The sequence below is a fragment of the Hemicordylus capensis genome, chromosome 6, assembly GCF_027244095.1.
Source record: "Hemicordylus capensis ecotype Gifberg chromosome 6, rHemCap1.1.pri, whole genome shotgun sequence".
Lineage (NCBI taxonomy): Eukaryota > Metazoa > Chordata > Lepidosauria > Squamata > Cordylidae > Hemicordylus > Hemicordylus capensis.
Genome location: NC_069662.1, coordinates 89,179,939 through 89,200,202, shown reverse-complemented (window position 1 = coordinate 89,200,202; position 20,264 = coordinate 89,179,939). Strand labels below are relative to the sequence as shown.

The 20,264-nt window shown below is 43.0% G+C and overlaps 1 protein-coding gene across 5 annotated transcripts in view; it reads right to left on the bottom strand.

The window, feature by feature from the left end:
- LOC128330509 (protein Daple-like) overlaps positions 1-18,481 on the bottom strand; it is a 43,992-nt gene extending 25,511 nt beyond the window's left edge. For 2 of the 5 annotated variants that reach the window (XM_053263506.1, XM_053263504.1), the window contains exons 1-4: positions 18,424-18,481; positions 9,041-9,184; positions 7,543-7,642; positions 616-804 (exon numbers count right to left, since the gene is read on the bottom strand). In XM_053263506.1, coding sequence (XP_053119481.1) covers positions 616-804; positions 7,543-7,642; positions 9,041-9,184; positions 18,424-18,470 — 480 coding nt within the window. In that variant the 5' untranslated portion in view covers positions 18,471-18,481. Of the gene's footprint in view, positions 1-615; positions 805-7,542; positions 7,643-9,040; positions 9,185-10,979; positions 11,008-11,157; positions 11,266-18,423 lie in introns of those variants that run through there. The other 3 variants (XM_053263503.1, XM_053263502.1, XM_053263507.1) reach the window with 3 other exon arrangements.
- Between the last annotated feature and the right edge of the window lie 1,783 nt (positions 18,482-20,264).

The window sequence follows — 20,264 nt, the reverse complement described above, 5'->3', positions numbered from 1 at the left end:
CTCACTATTTGTCCCTATCCTGGAAACAAGATAAGAATATAAGAACATCCCTGATGGGTCAGACCCAAAGCCTATTTGGTCCAGCATCCTGTTTCACACCGTGGCCCACCAGATGCCTCTAAGAAGCCCACAGGCAAGAGGTGAGGGCATTCCCTCTCTCCTGCTGTTGCTCCTCTGCAACTGGTATTTAGGTGCACCTTGCCTCTGAAGCTGAAGATCACAATGGAAGAAACAGGGCCAAATAGGATCACAGCTTAGGTTATAGTCCTAGAGAGGCTTAAGGAAGTAAACAAAACAAACAAAATGTGAAAAATATAGGATTGCCCCGTGATCTCCAGTTTTTTGAACTGCACTCATGAAAATAGAATGACATTGGATTGGCACACTTCTTCCCAAACAAACCAAAATGCATATTTGGAGAAGAGTTCAAGAATCTGTTCCCATCCTTTTGGAGCACCTCTCATGCTTTAAGAGCACAATGCACCAGGAAGTACTTGAGTGCAGTTTTTATTTATTTCAATGAGTCTTGTACAGGAGAACCTCCCAATGGACTATACCCTATAAAGGGAATACTGCTAGACACCTAATGAAAACTAATCACTACGTGCACAGTACCTTGGCAGTTCTTGATAATTCATGTTGCAAGCATGGTCCAGGCATCATGTGGCTTAGAAGATAGGGACACCTGACAGAATCAGAGATCAGAGCAGAATGACAGCAGGCCACTCCGTGTTGTACCATATTTGTCCTTTGACGTTCTTGACGCCTGAGAAGCTGACTGTCATACAATCGAAGAGTGTGCGGCTTAAAGCAAAATAATTATACATATTTTAAAAACACACCAAACACTTCAGCTTCTAGAAGCAGATTGTGCCTTCTTGTGACCAAGATCCCTTGGTCACAAGTGATTCACTCATTACATGGGTGCATGGTTTACCTTCTAGTCCTGTGGATTTCCTGGTGAATGGTGGTTAACAGTGGGGCTGATAAACAAGGATGATTAATCCAGAACTGGGATCTGATCAATGAAATGTACCAAACATCTTCCATTTTCTGTAGATTAGCTCCACGAATTGCCAAGTAGGTGACAGAGTTGGCAACTATGGATGATGCATTGTGAAGCTAAAAAGGTTAAATCCAGAGCTGGGCTTAAGGGCTTATGGGCTTTTTCCTTTTGTATCATACCTTTCTTCCAAGGAGCTCAGAGTGGTAATATGTGGCCATCCCAAATGGTTACCCACCCATTGTTTAGCTTAAAAGATGGAATTGCCCCATACAGAACTTTCTCCTGGACCCCCAAAGGTTAAATTGTAACTGAACCTCTCATTCCTACTCTTCCAGCATGGTAGGAACGTATTGTTTTATAGCTGCTATATGTAAAAATGTAAATAAATCTTATGTAGATTTAACTAAGAGTTTATTCAGAAACTACTCCATTTTCTCCTTTCCCTTGCCCTCTCTTTTTTCTTTCTGACTCCCCTGCTCCCAGACACACTTTCCACAGGATCCTCCCTGGGACAAACTTCTCATCAACAAAACATAAATGATTAATAGATAGAATACAACACATCCCTCCCCTTTATAACAACCAGAATTGAATTCAATGACAAAGTACTGAAGTCTTTTAGGACAGTAGGTGGTCTTTTTCATGCACACTTCTCCAAAGTCTTGGATTCTCTGGCACAGGAGCTGTTAGTTTTTTGGGGTTTTTTCCTGGTACAGAGAATTGTCCATCACTTTCATCAGCCTCCTCTATGAGGTCAAAACAGGAGACAAAATCAAATTCCTCTCCAGCTCTTCTGTGGAGATCAGACTTCCTTCTCTCTTTTCTCACAGTATGCATGCTGGAAAGCCTTGAATGGTTCCATTCTGTCCCATCATCCAATATTACAGAATCTCCTCAGATTTTGATTATTTGTTTTGGTTCAGAATATTGGGAACATGCTTTTCTCACTTTATAAGGCAGCCATACTCAAACAAAGTCCCCCACCTGAAATTTTCGCTGTTTCCCACCCCATGTCCAATCCACATACCATTTGTATTTTTGTTGCTTCTCCCTTACCCGATCATGAATCTCTGCATCCTCAGAGTAAGATGGCATGGAAAGCCTTATCAGGTGTTGCTGTTGGGTAAGTTTGGTGGTAGCTTTATGTCCTCTCAGCAGTTCAAAAGATGATCTTCCTGTAGTAGAATGAGGAGTAGTTTGATCAGCAAATAGAGTTTCACAGATTGTCTCCTTCCAGGGTTGTTGTTGCAGAGTAGCCAGTTGTCAACTTTCACAAGTCTGTATTTTCTTTCAACTAACTCTTGAGGATGGTACAAGGAAAGAGTCTTGTGTTTTATCCCATGTTTATGCAAATATTGCTCCACTTCAAATGAGGTAAGCTGTGTCCCATTATTAGTCACTAGTTCTTTAGAAAGTTCTCTTCTCACAAAAACTACAGCCATCAACTGGATAACCTTGTTTGTAGTAATGTTGTCAGCAAATGAAACTTCTGGACACCTGGAATAGTAATCCACCATCACTATAACACATCTCTGTTTTGTGGGTTGGTTATCAAAAGTCCTATTATATCCACCAAGTTTTCCCCAGGGACCATTAGGATACTCTGCTGGAATCGAGGAGGTGGTAAACGTCTTCTGTAATTTGTCAGATACAGCACAAGCCATACAGTGCCCAATTACATTTCCAATGTGTTTGCCCATATTTGGCCACCAAAATCTTTATCTGATTCACCTTTTAGTCAAGCTCATGCCCAGGTGACCTTTGTAGGCAATTTTGATCGCTTTTGCTTGTAAGGAGATTAGCACCACCAAATGATCAGTCCTCAGCACCAACTTATTGAGAAGGGATAACTTACTTGCTATGCATGTGTATGGTTGAAGATTTTGGGGTAACTTGGTTTTTCATTGCAATTCCTTCATTCATTTGATTTCTATACCACCCTTCCAAAAATGGCTCAGGGCCATTAATGGCAATCCATTAGTTATATAAGGTTTAAGTTCAGTAAGCATGTGACCAGCACTGAGACCAGCTTTCAATTCAGAAGACATGATCACTCCATGAGTGGATGAAGCTATTTGCACAATTACTACTCCTTCATCCTCATCTTCTGGGATATCCTCTTGGCCTGGAAGTCAAGATAAACAATCTGTAGTTGTATTCCAAAGACCTGGAAGATATTCCACCTGGAAATTAAAATCCATAAATCTGGTGATCCATTTGGTTATTCTTGAGGTTGCATGACTTGATCCCCAAGGTTTTGTTTTTTTGTCTTTTGTTTAAAGCATATAAGGGTTTATGGTCTGACTGTAAAGTGAATTTTCACAAGTAAGTCCTGAAGTGCCTCAACACCCAGAAACATGCTAGAGCTTCTTTTTCAATAAAAGACTACGTAATCTCTGAAGCAGTAAGCACTCTGGAAGCAAATGCAACTATAACTTCCTTGTCCCCTTTTTTCTGGGTCTTGACCCAAGTACTGGTACTTGGAGACAGTATCCAAACCATATTCAGAAGCATCAGTTGCTACAACAGTGTGCCTTTTGGTGTCAAAAGAAGTGAGAGGAGGTCTTTCAGCAATGGCCGATTTGATAGTCTGAAAACTAGCCTTATAGGATGCATCCAGTTAAACACTACATTCTTTTTAAAAAGATGACGCAATGGGGGCAACTTTGGAGGCAAATTGTCTAACAAATTTAGAGTAATACTCAGAGAATCCTAAAAATGAGCGAAGTGCATCCTTGTTGTGTGGCTCTAGTGCTTTCCAAATAACTTTCACCAAGTCTGTTTTGGGATGTACTCTACTCTGAGATATTACGTCTCCCAAGTACATCACCTAGTGTGTGCAAAACTGACATTTCTCTGCAGAGATAGTAAGTCCATGTTGTTGGAGTTTCCATAAGACTTCTGTCAGTTTAGCATCATGCTCCTCAATGGCCATACACTAAAATGTCATCCTGAAAGTTAGTGATTCAATCCGTAATCCCCAAAATTGCATGCATCATTCATTGAAATACCAAAGCTGCAGAGGCTAATCCAAAGGGCAGTCTTTTGTATTGAAGAAGAAAAAAGAAAAGAAAAAACAGCCCTCTGGGGTAATGATGGCTGTGTATTTGTGAGAACTTCTGCAGAAAGATTTGATGATAGGCCAAAGACAAGTCCAAAGTTGTGAACAGAGTAAGCAGCATTTCATTGATACTGGATAATAGATTACAATCCACCAGCATGTTGGAGTTCACATCTCTTAAATCTATGCACATTCAAGTTGTACCCTTTTATTTCTACACAAGAACAATAGGAGAGACCCATTCTGATGAATCAACAGCCTCTATGATGTTAGCATGCTGTAGTCTTAAGAGCTCTCTCTAACTGGTTTGTGCAATGATATGGGTACGTTCCTCACTTTGTGTACAGATATTGCATTTGCCTTCACCTGAATTTTATGTTTGAAATGTGTGGCAGTGCCAGGAGTATCAGCAAAGACATCTAAGAAATCAGCAATCATATCAGCATATGGATGCTCCATCATCTGTAATACGGGTTCTGTGCTATTTGGGTCAAACACTATCCGTAAACATTTCTGATGTTTCCTGCCCAATATTGAGACTCCTTTTTGTGACACATACACTTTATCTTCTGCAGTATGTCCTTTGTATTCCAGGACAGCAGTGAAGTATCCATTTATGGCAATAGGGGAACGTCCATATCCCCATGGGAGGATGTCTGAAGTCTGCAAGTGCAGATCGGATGTAGTGAGGAGTTTCTTGTAAAGTATGTGGGAAATGATGGTGTACGGAGAACCAGAACCAGCCAACATCTGCACTTCATGGCCATTAAGTTTTACTTGACAATGTGGAGAAGCAGGCTCTGAGTCCTTCACACTTAACATGCTGTCAGGAAGGCGTTCATCTGTCTCATCCTTATCATACTGTGGAGTGGACAGCCGACTTGCAAACCTTAGCAAAGTGTCCCCCTTTCTTGCACCTGTTGCAAGTGACCTTCTGTGCAGGACAGTGAGCAAAATTGTCTTTGAGGGCAGAGTCTCCACATCAGAAGCATTGGTAGCTCCTCCTTTCTTATCCTGCCACTCTCTGGGGCAGTTCCATATGAGAAGATTGGGTTTGGAAGGATTTAGAATGAAAAGCCTGGATTTCAGGAGGCTGGGTTTGGGGTACCAAAGAGAGCAATTTGGCACAGTGAGGAGCATTTTCAACCCTCCTAGCCATCTCTATAACTTTAGCCAAGGTAAGTTTCTGCTCCAATAGCACTTTCTCGCACAGTTTGGAGCAGTTTGCAAATACTGCTCCAAAGTTGGAAAACACACAAGTTACACTTAAGGCATGCAATGCTATGACATACTGATCGGTAGAGCCACCAGGCAGTTGCAATCTAGAACAGAACTTATAAGGTTCAGCAATCACATTCAAAGTAGGGTTGAAGCAATCATCTAAGGTTTGAAGAGCAGCTTCATAAGGGTTGGCATCCTCTTGCAAGTTGGCAGGAAAGGACAAATGAATATATATTATTTGGCCTTCAGGGCCCAGGCAGTGAAGCAAGATAGCCTTCTGCTCTGCTGGAGTAAAATCAGGGGTCTGTATGGTGAGTAGGTAATTGTGGAAACAGGACCTCCATTGTTTCCAGGGAGGAACAGGTTCTCCTGAGGAGGACAAGAACAAAAGGTGGTGGTAGGATCTGAGCCATGCTGCAGTGGCCATCCAGTGAACAACAGAGTCCAGGATTAAGGAGGATAAAGTACCTTCAGGGGTTGTGCATGTCAGGAAGCCGGAGAAACAATCGACAGCAATGATAGTAGAAAGCAGTTCAGGAATGAAGACCCAGTAATGCAATGAAATGAGTTTGCAGGAAACTTCACAAGGTTTGCAGGCTCACACACTTAGCTGGTTCAAAATCTCATTGCCAAATGTTTTATAGCTGTTTCCCCCATAAACACAAAGTAATTTTATGTACATTTAACTAGGAGTTTATTCAGAAACAACTCCTCCTTTTTGAGGTCATTCACACAATCGAAAACTGTGTTCTACCCAGGTTTGGGAGCTGTGTGTACTCCCAATTTTTGATTGTGTGGAAGCAAGGTTAGAGGAAAACCTGGGTAGAAGTGATTGTGTGGAAGCAAGGTAGGAGGAAAAACTACCCAGGTTTTCCGCTAACCTTGCTTCCACACAATCACTTCTACCCAGGTTTTCCTCTAACCTTGCTTCCACACAATCAAAAATTGGGAGTACACACAGCTCCCAAACCTGAGTAGAACAGTTTTCGATTGTGTGAATGACCTCTCTCTCTCTCTCTTCCTTTCTGACTTCACTCCAAATCACACTCTCTACAGGATCCCCACTGGGACAAATTTCTCAGCAACATAAAAGATGTCTGGATAGAATATAGGGATGTGCGCAAAACTGGCTTTGACAGTTTGGTTCAAACCTGAACCAGATTTGAACTGACCCTGTCTAGCTCGTTTTTTGTTTCAGCTTAACTGGACCCAGTCCGGTTTGACTGCTGAACCGTTTCGAACCAGTTTTGAACCTTACTGGTAAGGGGAATCCGGTGGAGATTACCCCTTTCGAGTAAATCTACTAAAGCATTTTCTACTAAAGTTATCTGGACCTTAAAATAGTTAAATCAGATTACTTACAAGTGTCAGGAGTTCCTGGCTTCCAGTGTACCCCAAACCCAATGACAGGTAGGGATCAGGAAAACCCACCTATAGCCTCTCTGGGAGAACAATCTGCCCAGGAACCTGTTGTGGCTTGCTCCAGATGTGGTACAAAGCGAAGTAGGTGGCACATTGATGCAGTGCCACCTGCCTGGCTCTGAGCATCCAGTTTCCAGGGCAACAAGGTAAGTCCCAACATGAGATATAGCAGGAAAGCTCTCATAAGCCTCAGAGCAGGGTGAAGCCTCATAAGAATCAGGGACTGAAGGGGTGGGCATTTAAGGAACAAGGAGAAGAGGAGGCAGCAGATGGCTGGGTTTCCCGGGAAGACCCAGTCAAATGAAGCAGCCTGCTTGAGGAGGACATCTCACATCAAGTGTTGAGTGAACATCCCCCCCCCCACAACAACACTATGCTGAGATCTCCTGGGGGGCGGGGCTCACAACAATGATGCCCCCCCTCCCAAGTTACAGATACAGGCATACACCTTGGATTTGCAAATGCCCTGCCCACCTCTGTGTCGCACTGTGCACCACTGCAGCAGCTTATTTCACCAGCACGGTGCTGTCAAGTTGTGACTTTGTGATATGGCCATGGTCTTTGCACCCAATTTGACACAGTTATTTACCTACACAGCAAGCACAGCAGATTTACTAACTAGCCATTAGAATGAGAAGAGCAAATTTGGTCCCCAGGAACTAGTGGTGAACAAAATATAAGGCATTCTTATGAGGCATTCTCTGGTCCATTTCTATTGCTTAGAGTACCCAGGAGAATATAATGAGTCCCTGACTGTGTCTTCCACTTTTGAGTATCTACAGGACAACAGCATTTAGTGAGGCCTTTGAGCAATCAACATTTTCTCTCCAACCTTTTCCTGCTGAGGCTTTATTTCCTTTGGCTCCTTGATCCCATCTTCTATCTCCATATCCTGCAAAATTCTTCTTACACATCTCTGTGGGTAGTGCAGGCTATAAGAAACAATAATAGTCAAGAACACTGTAGGCAGGGCAAATGATGCTGGAGGGTTTTTTTTATTTTTTTAAGTGTCCTAGGATTAAAAGAGGAACAATAAAGATTCTCAGTCTTTCAATTTAATTCTTTGCAACTGCCACTTAACATCAATTATATCCCTTGCCAATACAAATAGTTCTCCTACTTCTGCTCATATAATAATACTAGTAATGCATACTTTAATTGGTGATTTGAGTCACCTGGGACATTTTATTTTCAAAATAGAAGGATGGAATATACATATTTTAAATATATAAAGCAACACATGCATATTAAGCACTTGCACAGTGCTTTTTAATGTCCAAAGCGCCTCAAATCTCCATTGGTTGTGTCAACTCTGAACTGGTTCATGCATCTTGTGTTTCTGCTCCAAATGCAACCTGGGAAGGAAGATTCATGGAGCTTCCCTATGAAGTCATCTGTCAGTTCTAGGAGCCATCTGGGGCTCATGGATCTCACCACAGGATAATTCCATGAGTCCTGCTTGCCATGCTCTATTGGAAGTGGTGAAAAAAAGAGATGCAAGTCACTTCTGCTTTGTCTTTTGCAGTTTCTTTGGTCATATGAATTGGCTTTCAAACTGGGGGCTTTCAGGATTCAAGGCCTGACTCACCGGCTTCCAGAAAAAGAGAATAGGATTGGGAGATGCCTGATGATGAAAGCAAAGCCAGAATAAGTTGAACATTTGGAGAGGGGGCTGCTACTTTACTTTGCCAGCTTGAAGGACGGCAACAAAGCAAAACATGGGCAAGAGTCCTCATGATACCATGTTTAGCCACTACACCAGTTTCAAAAGGCCATGATCTTGCAAATGGCGACTTGACTCCTTCAAGAATCGCTTGTCAGTAGGAAATCAGTTAATGATCACATTGGACATCTATCTTATTGAGGGAAATGGAGGGCGGAATGTCTCTATTGCTATTGTATATATAGAACATGAGTTTGTTTCATGCCCCTGAATTCACTTATATAAGATCACCTAGCATTGCCTAGCACAGTTTGCCATTGTATGAACACAGCCTAAAAGTTGTGTGACTTCATAACTTTCACAACTGACAACCAGTGCATGCATTGCCTAACAGGGGAATGAGGGAAGAGGCATGAATGACTTGCACTTCCTTTGTAATGTGTGAAATGGGACCCACAGATTGCATCTGCAAAGAAGATCTGTCAGTTCCAGATTTCTCCCAACAAGCACCCTTTCTGCAATAAGCAACTCTTAGTACTCCTGATGAAGTTTCCCTCCACCTCTCATAGGAAAAGAGCACTTTATAATATATCACCAGGAGAGGGAGCTAAATATAAATTAATGCCAGATATAAAAAATGAGAATACAAGTCAAAGGCATCTCTTACCTCCTGATTTCTTCTCTAAAATGCTTGTTTTGTCGTAAGAGCTGTTGGTTTTCCCCAACAAGTTTGATGATCATATTGCTCAGGAACTTCTTCTCACTTTTGAGCCTTTCTGTGGCCAAGAGCAGGTCTGAAATCATCATCTTTCTACAAAAGATCAGGACCAGGACAGGATCAGGCAGCCACCCACAAGTGCTAATTTTAAATAAAATTCATCAAAACTTTTCATATCCATATCAGGTGTTTTTAAAGTTCAGTCAGCCTTTGTGTAGCACTGTAACTGCATAAACATGTACATCTCATCCATTTCTGTTAATCCAAATGACTTTCTGTTTGGACAGGTAGAAAATTTAAAGTGAAGCTCAGTTGCTTGAGACCTCTTGGCAAGACTGCAGAGACAGGATCTGAGCGCAGCTACATTGCATTCAGTGGCCAACACTGGCTCCAATCACAGTCCTGCCCTTGATTACACAGCAATATACATTATTAGGTACTTTATAACATTAGTCCCTGCATTAGTAGTGTAACAGTATAATCTGAGATATGTTTAATCAGGAGCAAATTCTGCTGATTTCAGTGTCACTCTGAAGGGTGCATTGGATTGCAGTGTGGCACTTGACATTGATAGCTAAGGCATAGTTAATCATTATCTTCCATGAAACCAATTTACATCAAGTTGATACTTCAACTTGTAATAGTAATATTTTGAGCAGTGTTGATAGAACGAATGGTATTGGTACAATACTGTTAAGGTATGACAAGGCTTTGACAAGATTATTGCAGGATGTTCTGGTAATTTTTAAAGAAGTATTTCTTTTGTAGAATCAAACCCTCAGCTTTAGTCACAGAGAAGGACAAGAGTATAGGTCAATCTACACTCTTTTCAAGCCACTTTTTGATGTCTCATTCACGATAGCCCTATTCAGACATCAGCAGTCAGCACTGCTCTCAGTTACAACATTGAAGCAGGTCGGAAGTCCTGATCCAGGGTTTCACTCACCCCCTTGACGTTGGTGTTTGCACAGGGAGATGCTGTAACCATGATGTCTGGCACTTCCATCAGCAGCAGCCTGGGGCTATCCAGGCTGCCAGACCAGTCACAGAAGTGCTGGTCATTAAAGTTGCAGTACAGGGGGTGAGTGACGAGCCAGGTTGGGCCTTCCGACCCACTTTTGTGCTGTAACCATAAGCAGTGCTTGGGGGCGGGGCTATATCTGATGAATAACAGCCATGTTCTCAGTGGTCTACTCTAGCCAACTCACTAAGCATCACTTTGATTTGGGAGCCATCTCGGAGCTCTGGCGATTAAATTCACTGCCTTGGGTTTGGAGTGCATTATGCACTTCAACCCAATTTCAAGGGGGTACTCTGAAGCTTCAGCCCCTCCTCCACCTTGCCACTCCCATGACCCTGGATCAACTTACCAGGCCAGAGAGGGAGTAGGAGGAAGGCTTATAGACTCATCTTGCTCCTGGCAGCAAGGAAGCAGCACCACAACCTCACTGTTGAAAATACTCTCTCTGCAGCACATTGTCCTTCAGTCCTAGGAAATGGTACATAGCTTCTTGGGAACTGCAGTATTTTCTGGAGATTCCCAAGATACCCTGCACCATTTCCCAGGAAAAACAACCACAACCCACTGCTAAGAGCATCTTTCAGAAAATGTGGCGGCCCCTGCTCCCCCACTGCTGGGAGCAAAATGGGTCTGTCGGCCTGTCCCCTGCTCTAAGCCTCTTTGTCAAGTTAGCACAGGAGTCAGGGATGGAAGGGACAAGCCAAAACAAAGCTTCAGCAGCCAAATCAGTCAATTCCAACCAGCTCCAATGTGACACAACTGACCCAAACCAGACTACAGGTCAATGTGGGCCAAACTGCATCAAATAGGACATTTCAGTTTGTCCCCAATTTGACTCCTGAAGCTTCATACAACCCTGCAACTCACCTTTTACTTTTTAACTTCCGAAGAACTCCTACAGAAGCAGAAATTATAATCAACATATCCACAGTGCAAACTTCTACAGAAAACATTTATATTTCTTGTTGAAAGCTATGTCTACCAAATTCTGTCTCAATCCATGATATACAGCCTGTCGACCCTCATCCTTCCCATTGATACGTACCCCAAGAGGCAAACCACACTGGAATAATTCCCCACAGCAAAACATACCAAAATTGCCAAAAAGGGCCTCACTCAGCTCCCCGCACTCAGGTGTAGAGTCGGGTTGTCTCTTCCCCAACAAGTTGCTCCCTGAGCACATGAGGCAGTGACCTTGTTTGTGAGGTAGCATGAGATCACAACAGTACAAATAATATTGGCAAACATCAAGTGGCACTTAATTTTTTCTTCAACATTTGAATTGTTGCTATCACAGTTCTTGTCATCATTTTCACCAAATTAGTATGAAACTCTTCCTCACCTTCCTTTCAGATGCAACCAGAAATTTATACCTTCTCCCAGCAGAAGTCCTGCACCTTCACCTACCCTAGTACTAGGGATGTGCCCAAATCATTCTGGCGCCTCAATAGACACTGGGTGCCATGTGTGTGCCGACACCCGTGTGTGCACTGCTGGGAATAGGGAAGCAGCCACGTGGTGTAGGGCTTTTTAGAATGAAAAGAATGGACAGTCCCACAATGGGGCGGAGGGGGGAAGCGGAGGAGCAGGTAGGGACCTGCGTGCCTCCTTTTAAAGCTTCTGTTCTCCACCGCTCCTGGGATGCATGAAGCACTTTGTGCACATCCCTACCTAATATTCTGTGCATTGGTTACACCTTAGCTAAATGTGGGGAGGTTCAAGCACATTTTTCTCTACGTAGGAAGACTCACTATGCTAAATGCAAGAACCCCACACTTAATTTGAACAGTTCAGCTATGTATTTATCTTTGTTCATTAAAATATCAAGCAACAGGTACAACATTTCTTTGAAAAATCAGGTGTGCAAGCTATCTGATGGCAGTAGGGATGGAGAGAGACTTAGCTAAGTCTCCATGACATTGGTCCACTGTCAATACAATGTTTTGAGAACTGGCTGTAGAAATTTTCAGTATAGTCTCTTCCATTCCCTGGTGTAGATCAGGTCATTGTTTGAATTCTTTTAATATTCTATTCTCTGTGCCAGACTCAGAAACCATGACAACCACTTGCCAGACTCTGAGCTGTATTAAAAAATATCCCTATGATATCAGGCATTGATCATCTCTTTTATCAAATCTGCCTTAGCTGAGGATATTGATTACTTGTTCAGGGCCAAATCCTGCTAGGCCAGTATATTGATACTGAGCAGCTGGCCCTCAGATTATTTCAGAAAAGAAAAATCAAGTATGAATGGCATTGAATCGGCGAGATTTTTCAGCTGCAGATCTAAACATCCATCCACCTAGGTCAGGCTCATAGGAGCAATTAAAAACAAAATCCTTGTACTGTACCAGGTGATAGCAGGTGTCTGAGGAAAAAATAGTCCTTTCTCTCATTTCTCAGTGTACTGGCCTGCTGCTCACAGCTTGGTCCCTGCCTAGTGGGTCATGCCATTAACTCACTCCCAGCAGCAAGCCCGATTAAATGCCCCTGCCAATGAGGTTAGTGGAGAACGCACTCTGCTAACCCCATTTCTCTGCTTGTGTGTCACTGCGGCACGGCTCTGTGCCAAAGTGACTCACAAGTAGCCCCCCAACTGGAAGGCTACAACAAGCCTCCCGGCATCGGGAGGCTCCCCAGAATGGCTCACACACTTGCGTGGGCCATTCTAGGACTTCTGGGTGCTGGGAGGCCCCCGAGCCCTGCTGCCTTAACCAGCTCAATGATGGAGCTGGTAATCGTGTGGGCAGCTGATCCATCTACCCAGGGCGGGTGTTGTGGTCCAGGCCTGATTTATAAACTAAATATGGTCATTAGCTCGCATACAAAATTAGGTCTGTCTCATCAGTGTCACCAAGTGACCAAGTTCTTTTATATGGTGACCATGTAGGATCTGGGCACAAGGGAGAAAGGAGATCAAATCAGTCCTAAATGATTCAATGGGCTTTATTGAGTATAAAAGAATAACAACATCAATCTAGCTGAGCAGAAAGCAGAACATTCTATCAGTATTACTAACAGCATTTCAACCCTAACCAGCAACAATATTCACCCAGTGTTCCTAACTAACATATGTGTGTGTATTAAATCTTCCTAGAGCCTAATATAATTCAGATATAGACGGAAAAGGGGTGGTGGTAAGGAAGGTTGAGGACTGGCATGGGTTGGGGAAATCAGGAATTAGTAGAGGGACGAGGGAAAAGGAGAATAAGGGGAAAGGATGGAGGGATCCAAGGCTTGTGGGGTGGCATATTACCAGGATCAGAGACTTGAGGACGGTGGATCTTTCAGCTGAAGGAGAGAGGCTTTGGCTGGGAACAGCAACTTTGGAGCGGTGGTCTGGCTTCTGGTGGTCAAGCAGACAGTTTGCTCAGAGCGAGGCAGAGAATGAAGGTCCCATGGCTGGGGAAGTCTAGACTTCTCACTGTGCAGTGGAAGTCACAGACAGCTCCTGTCCATGGACAGAGTTCCTGCTTGTTGCCCCGCGGCTTAGCAGCAAACTCTGGGATTGCTCGTGAGCAAGTCTTGCTTGTAGGCAGAAGATTATGTGTAGGCACAAGACTGCTAGTCTGCCATGTCCAGAGACTCCTTCTTTATAGTTGTATTTCCCTTTGATCTCTCATAGAGTCTATTCAAATCTCCTCATCTTTTCCTGGGTCCCCAAAAGGGTGACAATGCTGTTACCTTCTGGATAATGTCTTTTAATTATTCAGGATATTGGCCAGCCCAGAGAGATCTGAATCTCATCTTCTGTTAGCTGCTATCTTGAGGAGGGGACATTGCCCAAGGCAAATCTGCATCTCTGAGCTGCAAATGGGCATCTTCTCTTGTCCCAGATTTGCTAGCCTGATTCCATGAGGTGTAAAGGTGTTAGTAAAGTAAGAATTAAAGTCTATAGGTGTTTTCTTTGTGTGCATTTACCTATGTTGAATTTCTATAGAGAGCAATTGAGTATAGCAGAGCAATCATTGACAAGGAATAACATGGACTTCTTGCAACAGGAAAGGGGAGATCAGCCTCTGGCCTCTTCCACAGACATTATCTGATAGTGAGTTAGATTTTAACATTTGGATTGTTCTGGCCTGGCTTTTGTGCTTCCTTGAGTACCCATTTCACAATACAATGCTGGATGGCCTCTTCCTTCACAGAACAGTTCAGATCTGGGTATCAATTCACCCTGAGTCCAGGCATTAATTCCTGTCTTAACAAAATGAAGTCAGACACAGGCCTGAATTCCGTATAATTCTGGGTTGGTATCTCTGGGTCTAATATTGGGGGAGGGGCATCCCCAACACGGGCTGCCTGCTTGTGTGCGGGGAGAGCAGGTCAAACCTGTTCTCCTCGCTACACTTGTTCTGGCGCTTTACACCGCTCGTGTGAAGTGCCTCCTAGGTGGAGAGTTCTGAAGCTGTAAAGTTATAAATTTGTGAGATTGTAGCAGCTGCAGGGACTATATTTCACAATAGTCATAGACTACGTGAGGAATTTAACAGCATAGCCATACCAATCTGATTACTATTAAATTTTAGGAGCTATTGGAATTATAAAAGTTTTAAAATTAATATTAAAAGGTATGCAAATTATGAAACTATAGAAATTTCATAACTTGCAGTACCTGTCTTTTAGTTATTTTTATTTTTATTTTAAAACTTTTATAATTCCTATAATACTACAGCTTTTTTCTGAGTAAACACACATAGGAATCAAGAGTCATACCAGCAGATATCCTAGGCAAGAATGTGGGCTCTCTCTTTTTCCTTCCTCCCAGCCTCTCAGCAAAACATAGAAGAACTTACTTGGAGGGGACCCCATTTATTTATCTGGGGCTTAATTCTAAATAAACATGTTTAGGATTGGGACCAAGGACCCCATACTAGGAAGTTCCAAAGAACAGCAGCAAGGAAACCCTAAAAACCTTTCGAAACACAGCACCAAGAAACCATTGTTCTGGTGTAGACTGCTCTTGAACATGGAGGTTCTATATCAGAACCACACTGCCTGTGGATGTGGAAACTTCACTTGAACATACTTAGTAAACAAAGCCTCCATATTCACAGGCAGTTTGGCTGTCATGTGGAACCTCTGTGCTGAAGGGCATTCTACACCAGAATAGTAGTTTCTTGGTGCCAAGTGGGAATTGTTTCTGGGATTTCATTGCCACACTTCTTTGAGGCTTTCTGGAAGTATCTGGCTGCCTGAGTGAGCACTTTGAAAGGGGTTGCTGGGCTACAGTACACTTGCCTTTTAAAGCAGCATTTTGTTAATGGAGCCTGCACACTTACGAGGGAGTAAGCTCCATTGAAGTAATTGGGACTTGTTTCCAGATAATGAGGCAAAAGCTAACCATCTTTGAAAAACGGTGTTGGGGGAAGAGTAATGAAAATATTTCTTTTTAAATGTGGATGAGAAACAATGTAAAACTCCTGTAACGTAAACCTACCACTATTACCACCACTCCACCCAGCACATGGATTGTCACCCAGCACACAGAATCTGACATTATCCACAGCATTCCACAGAGCATAAAATCTGTTAGTATATTTTTAAAAAGAATGCCAATAGTGCCTCTTCTGCTTTGTGAACAATACATCAAGGAAAATAGCCATTAAGCGGAAGCTTCTGGCTTAAAGGGGAGAAATGTACTCCCAAGGGCTGTGGAGGCCGCGGACTTCAGCCTGGAAGACCAGGAGTAAGAACGCCTCTGCCCACTCCTTTAAGGGTTGGAAACCTAAGAACTTGGGGACCATAAAACAGCATATGAGTGCCCATATATGGTTTTTAAAAGGCGCAGCTCTCAGGGCCTGTGGCGGAAGGTTTTTTCTCAAGAAGAGCCTGACTGGGTTACGTCTGGTTGGTAGTTAATGTATAGGCCTATTTCAGACATGAGAGGTTTCTACCTGACTGTTGTTTAAATGGGGTTGTTAGCTAATAATTATTTTAGATTCAGAGGCTGAAGCCTTTCCTCAGGAGGAGCCAGAGGGCAGCCTGTGTTAGGCTTATCAACAGGCCTTATATATTAACTATTTCAGGACTGGACAGCAAACATTGGATGTCAAGACCATCCTGAAGGGATCCAAAACACACAGAAGAACTATGAGAATTATGGGATATTTCTGGGAAGACAATTCTTAGTTTTAGATGCTGGCTGGTATTCAGATTAAGCTGCTAAACAGTACTACAATACTCAGGAAATATTCTAAACTAGCTGACCCAGGCGCAGAGCATCTGTGCCCCTAGTTCTCTCTTCCTCCCCCTTCATTTCAGGGCTCAGTTAGTTCTCCTCCCATCCCTTCAGCCAGTCTCCCTTGCTGCCCTTTCTGCCAGCAGCTCTCATCCTCCTCACGAGGCCAGGGGCCCTGTTTTCACTTCCTGCTCGGCCACTCACAGTGGCGCCGCCTTCTCCTCGACCTCCCTCCCCCTGCTGCCCTCTCTGCTGGCAGCTCTCATCCTCTTCACGAGGAGCTCGGCAGCCCATTTGCCACCTCTTGCAGCTCCCGGCAACTGCTCTCAAACTCTCGCGAGAGCTACCACACACGGGATTAGTCCACAGGTACACCTTAGAGAATTATATATATAGATGACTACCGAATTTCAATAGGACTTCCTCTAGTAAATTTAGTCAGACCGTCAGCTACTGAGTCTAAAGTGGTTGCTGTCAGTCAGGGGGATTAACTAGTTATTCATTAATGCCCATCTTAACTTCCATGCCACATAAGCTACTAACAGAGATCCGGTTGGTGGGGACTAGAGACAGGGACTTTTCAGTTGTGGCCCCTCAGCTTTGGAATGCCCTCCCTGTAGAGCTTCACCATGCTCCCTCCCTCAATGTGTTTTTTTTTTAAATCTAAAAACACACCTTTTAAAGCAGACTTTTAAATATCATTATTATTTTGTTATATCAGGTAGGTTCTTTAGCTTCTTTAGTTTCTTTAGCTTTTTATAATTTTCCGTTTTAATTTGAACCTAATAATTGTTTTTAATCTAACTTTTTAAAAAATTTAATTTTATTACTTGTATCTGTGTCTATCTTATTGTTATAAGCCGCCCTGAGCAGTATTGCACTGGAGGGGTGGGGTATAAATATTTTAAATAAAGAAATGATAAATAATAAACTGTAAAGACTTTGTACAGCCTCCTATATTACACTGGCTTTACAAATGAAGCTCCATGCAGCCATACTTTGCCTTGGTCTTTCAGCTGGACACTGGGCTGGGGAAGGATGCATCCAGGCAGACATTCAACAAGTGCAGCTTCCCTAGTCATTTCCTAGAGATGTCCCTGATCACTCAAAAAACATGCAATGGATGCAATGAGAATTTTCAGTTCTGGAATGTTGTCCAGGTTGATACCCATTCCTCACACTTCAGCTAAAACTGGTTACAGCGCTTGGAGCATTTCCAGAGGGGATATATATTGATGATATTCAAGAACAAAGCCAACTGAGGTGTCATGTCTGCTACAAATTGAAGGATATTAACAAACATTTAGCAACAAGGGTGGCAGCTAGCAAGAGAGATCCAGAATAATTTTTACAGAGTAGAAGATTGCTTGTATGTTCATCCATCTTATGGAAACAAGAGCTTTCAAAAATACACACATTTGGAAGAATTTCCCCCCACAAAGGCCATGATGTTGGATTGCTACTCCTCATTATCAAGACTTTCTTCAAGAACTGATGTGCAATTTATAGTAGTGAATTGAAGTTCCATTATACCCTTTATGATACAAATATTTCTTTTTCAGTGTAAACTGCTTTGAGAACTTTTTTTGTTGAAAAATGGTATATAAATATTTATAATAATCATTTTTATATAGGGCAATTGTTGGGACGGAGGGTTTATCTGAACTTGAGAGGGAATCTGTGGTGACACACAATCTCAAACCAATGCACCACAATACACTGCAGGATTTAAAATGAATGAATGAGTGTGTATGTGTGTGGTGTGTGTGTATGTATGTGTGGAGAGAAAGAGTATGTGTGTGAGAAAGAACACACACAGACACCATCTATATCTATATCATCATTAAAATATACATTAAATCTCATTTTTCTTGGCTTCTTCAAGGGGTCTTCTAATGAGGTCATCTGATGTCAGCTAGAGGACAATCCAGTCAGAAGAAGAATGTGCTAAGGAGCTGAATTAACAATGATGAACAATAAAACAATTGCAATTTCTCAATTGTTTGAACCATGTATTTTTCTGTGTAGAGTGGCCCCGATCTGGTTAAAGTCACATGAAGCAACTGATGGCCTCAATTTTCATTCACATAAAAAGGCTCAGCTTCCTAGTTCCGAAGTTCAGATGCTCACCGTAGTTTGCTCTTGCTGAAACAGGGTGAGTCCCTGTTCCACAGCATTAGATCACCATTTTGCAGACTCCCTTTGGACAGACCGACACAGCTGTGGCTGCGACACACCACAGGCAGCCTCTGGAATGAACAAGAAGACTGCTCTCACCTTCCCACTCAGCACCTCCCCAGTTGTGAATGAGATGGTAGGGCCCGAGCTCAGTTAGGTGTGGGAGGGGTGAGGAATAATAAGGTGAAACCCCAGACTAGTGTGGTACAGTCCCACCCCACTCTAATTCTTTCAGGGGGAAAGGCAGGAATCCAGTGAGCTTCTTTCTTTTCTTTGTACACTGCCCCAAACTTCCGTCTCTGGGCAGTTTACAGCAAAATAAAATGGATTAAAACAGAAATTAAAACCTTAAAACAATCATAACCATGAGTCTAGCTAAAAAGCTTCGCTGGGTAAATGTGTCTTTAAAGACCCTTTAATCACGTGGTGATTCCCTTGATTTAGCAGGGGGACAGTAACTGGCTCTCTCCAACCCCAGCACAGCATCCCTCCAGTGACTGTTGCTGGTGTCTCTCTCATGTTTATTTTTAGATTGTGTTCCCTTTGGGGACAGGGAACCATCTTACTGATTTATTATTTCTCTGTGTAAACTGCCCTGAGCCATTTTTGGAAGGGCGGTATAGAAATTAAACAAACAAACAAACAAATTGTCAGAGATGGGGAGGCTTTTATTTCAGCAGAGAGTGCATTCCAGAGTCTTGGGGCAGCAACAGAGAAGGCCTGTCCTGTGTGGCCACCAGACAGGCTGGTGGTGACAGTTGCAAATGAAACTCTCCGAATGATCTCAGTGAACTATGGGGTGCATAGTGAAGAGGATGTATACTTAGATACCCAGGGCTTTATAGGTTATAATCAGCAACTTGTATTTTGCCTGGAAACTTACTGACTGCCACTGTAGTTCTTTTAATATACGTAGGAATAATATGATCTCTCCGAGATGACCCGGAGAACAGCCTGGCTGCCGCATTCTGTACCAACTGCAGTTTCCAGGCTATGTACAAAGGCAACCCCACATAGAATGCATTGAAGTAGTCATGTCTGGAGGTTACCAGCATATGTAACTGGCATATATTCTTCTGGGAAAGTGTGATCCCATTCAGAACCAGAAAATCAAAATTGTCTCTTGAGTTCTGACCCCGCACAATAAGTAAAGTTGTGCCCTTGAGTCGGTATCGACTCCTGGCGACCACAGAGCCATGTGGTTTTCTTTGGTAGAATACAAGAGGGTTTTACCATTGCCTCCTCCTGTGCAGATGATGCCTTTCAGCACCATTCTACATCACTGCTGCCCAATATAGGTGTTTCCCATATTCTGGGAAACATACCAGCGGGGATTCGAACCAGCAACCTCTTGCTCGCTAAGCAAGTCATTTCCCCTCTGTGCCATTAGGTGATACCTCCATCTTATTTGGATTCAGTCTCAGTTTGTTATCCCTTACTTTCAAATCTATATAACCAGAATTGGGGGTAAGGGGAAGAAATGATAAAAATGATTCCAGCACACATATAATTTACAACACACAGGGGGAAACTCTCAGAGTCCAACGATGCAGTTGGGTCAGACCTGTCCCTCACTCCACCCTTTTCCTGAAGACAGCTGATATTGTATTCCTGCTTGTCTTATCTTCCTGCTTGTCTTGCTTGGCTTCTTTCTCTCACTTCACTTCAGAACTCTAATATTTTTCTCTTGTTCCCTTCTCTTCCTTCGGGACAGCTCTTCCCTCAGAATCCACACTACGGTAATCCCAAAAGTCCAAAAGGCCTGTTTGTTCTTGTGCTCCAACAGGGGGCTC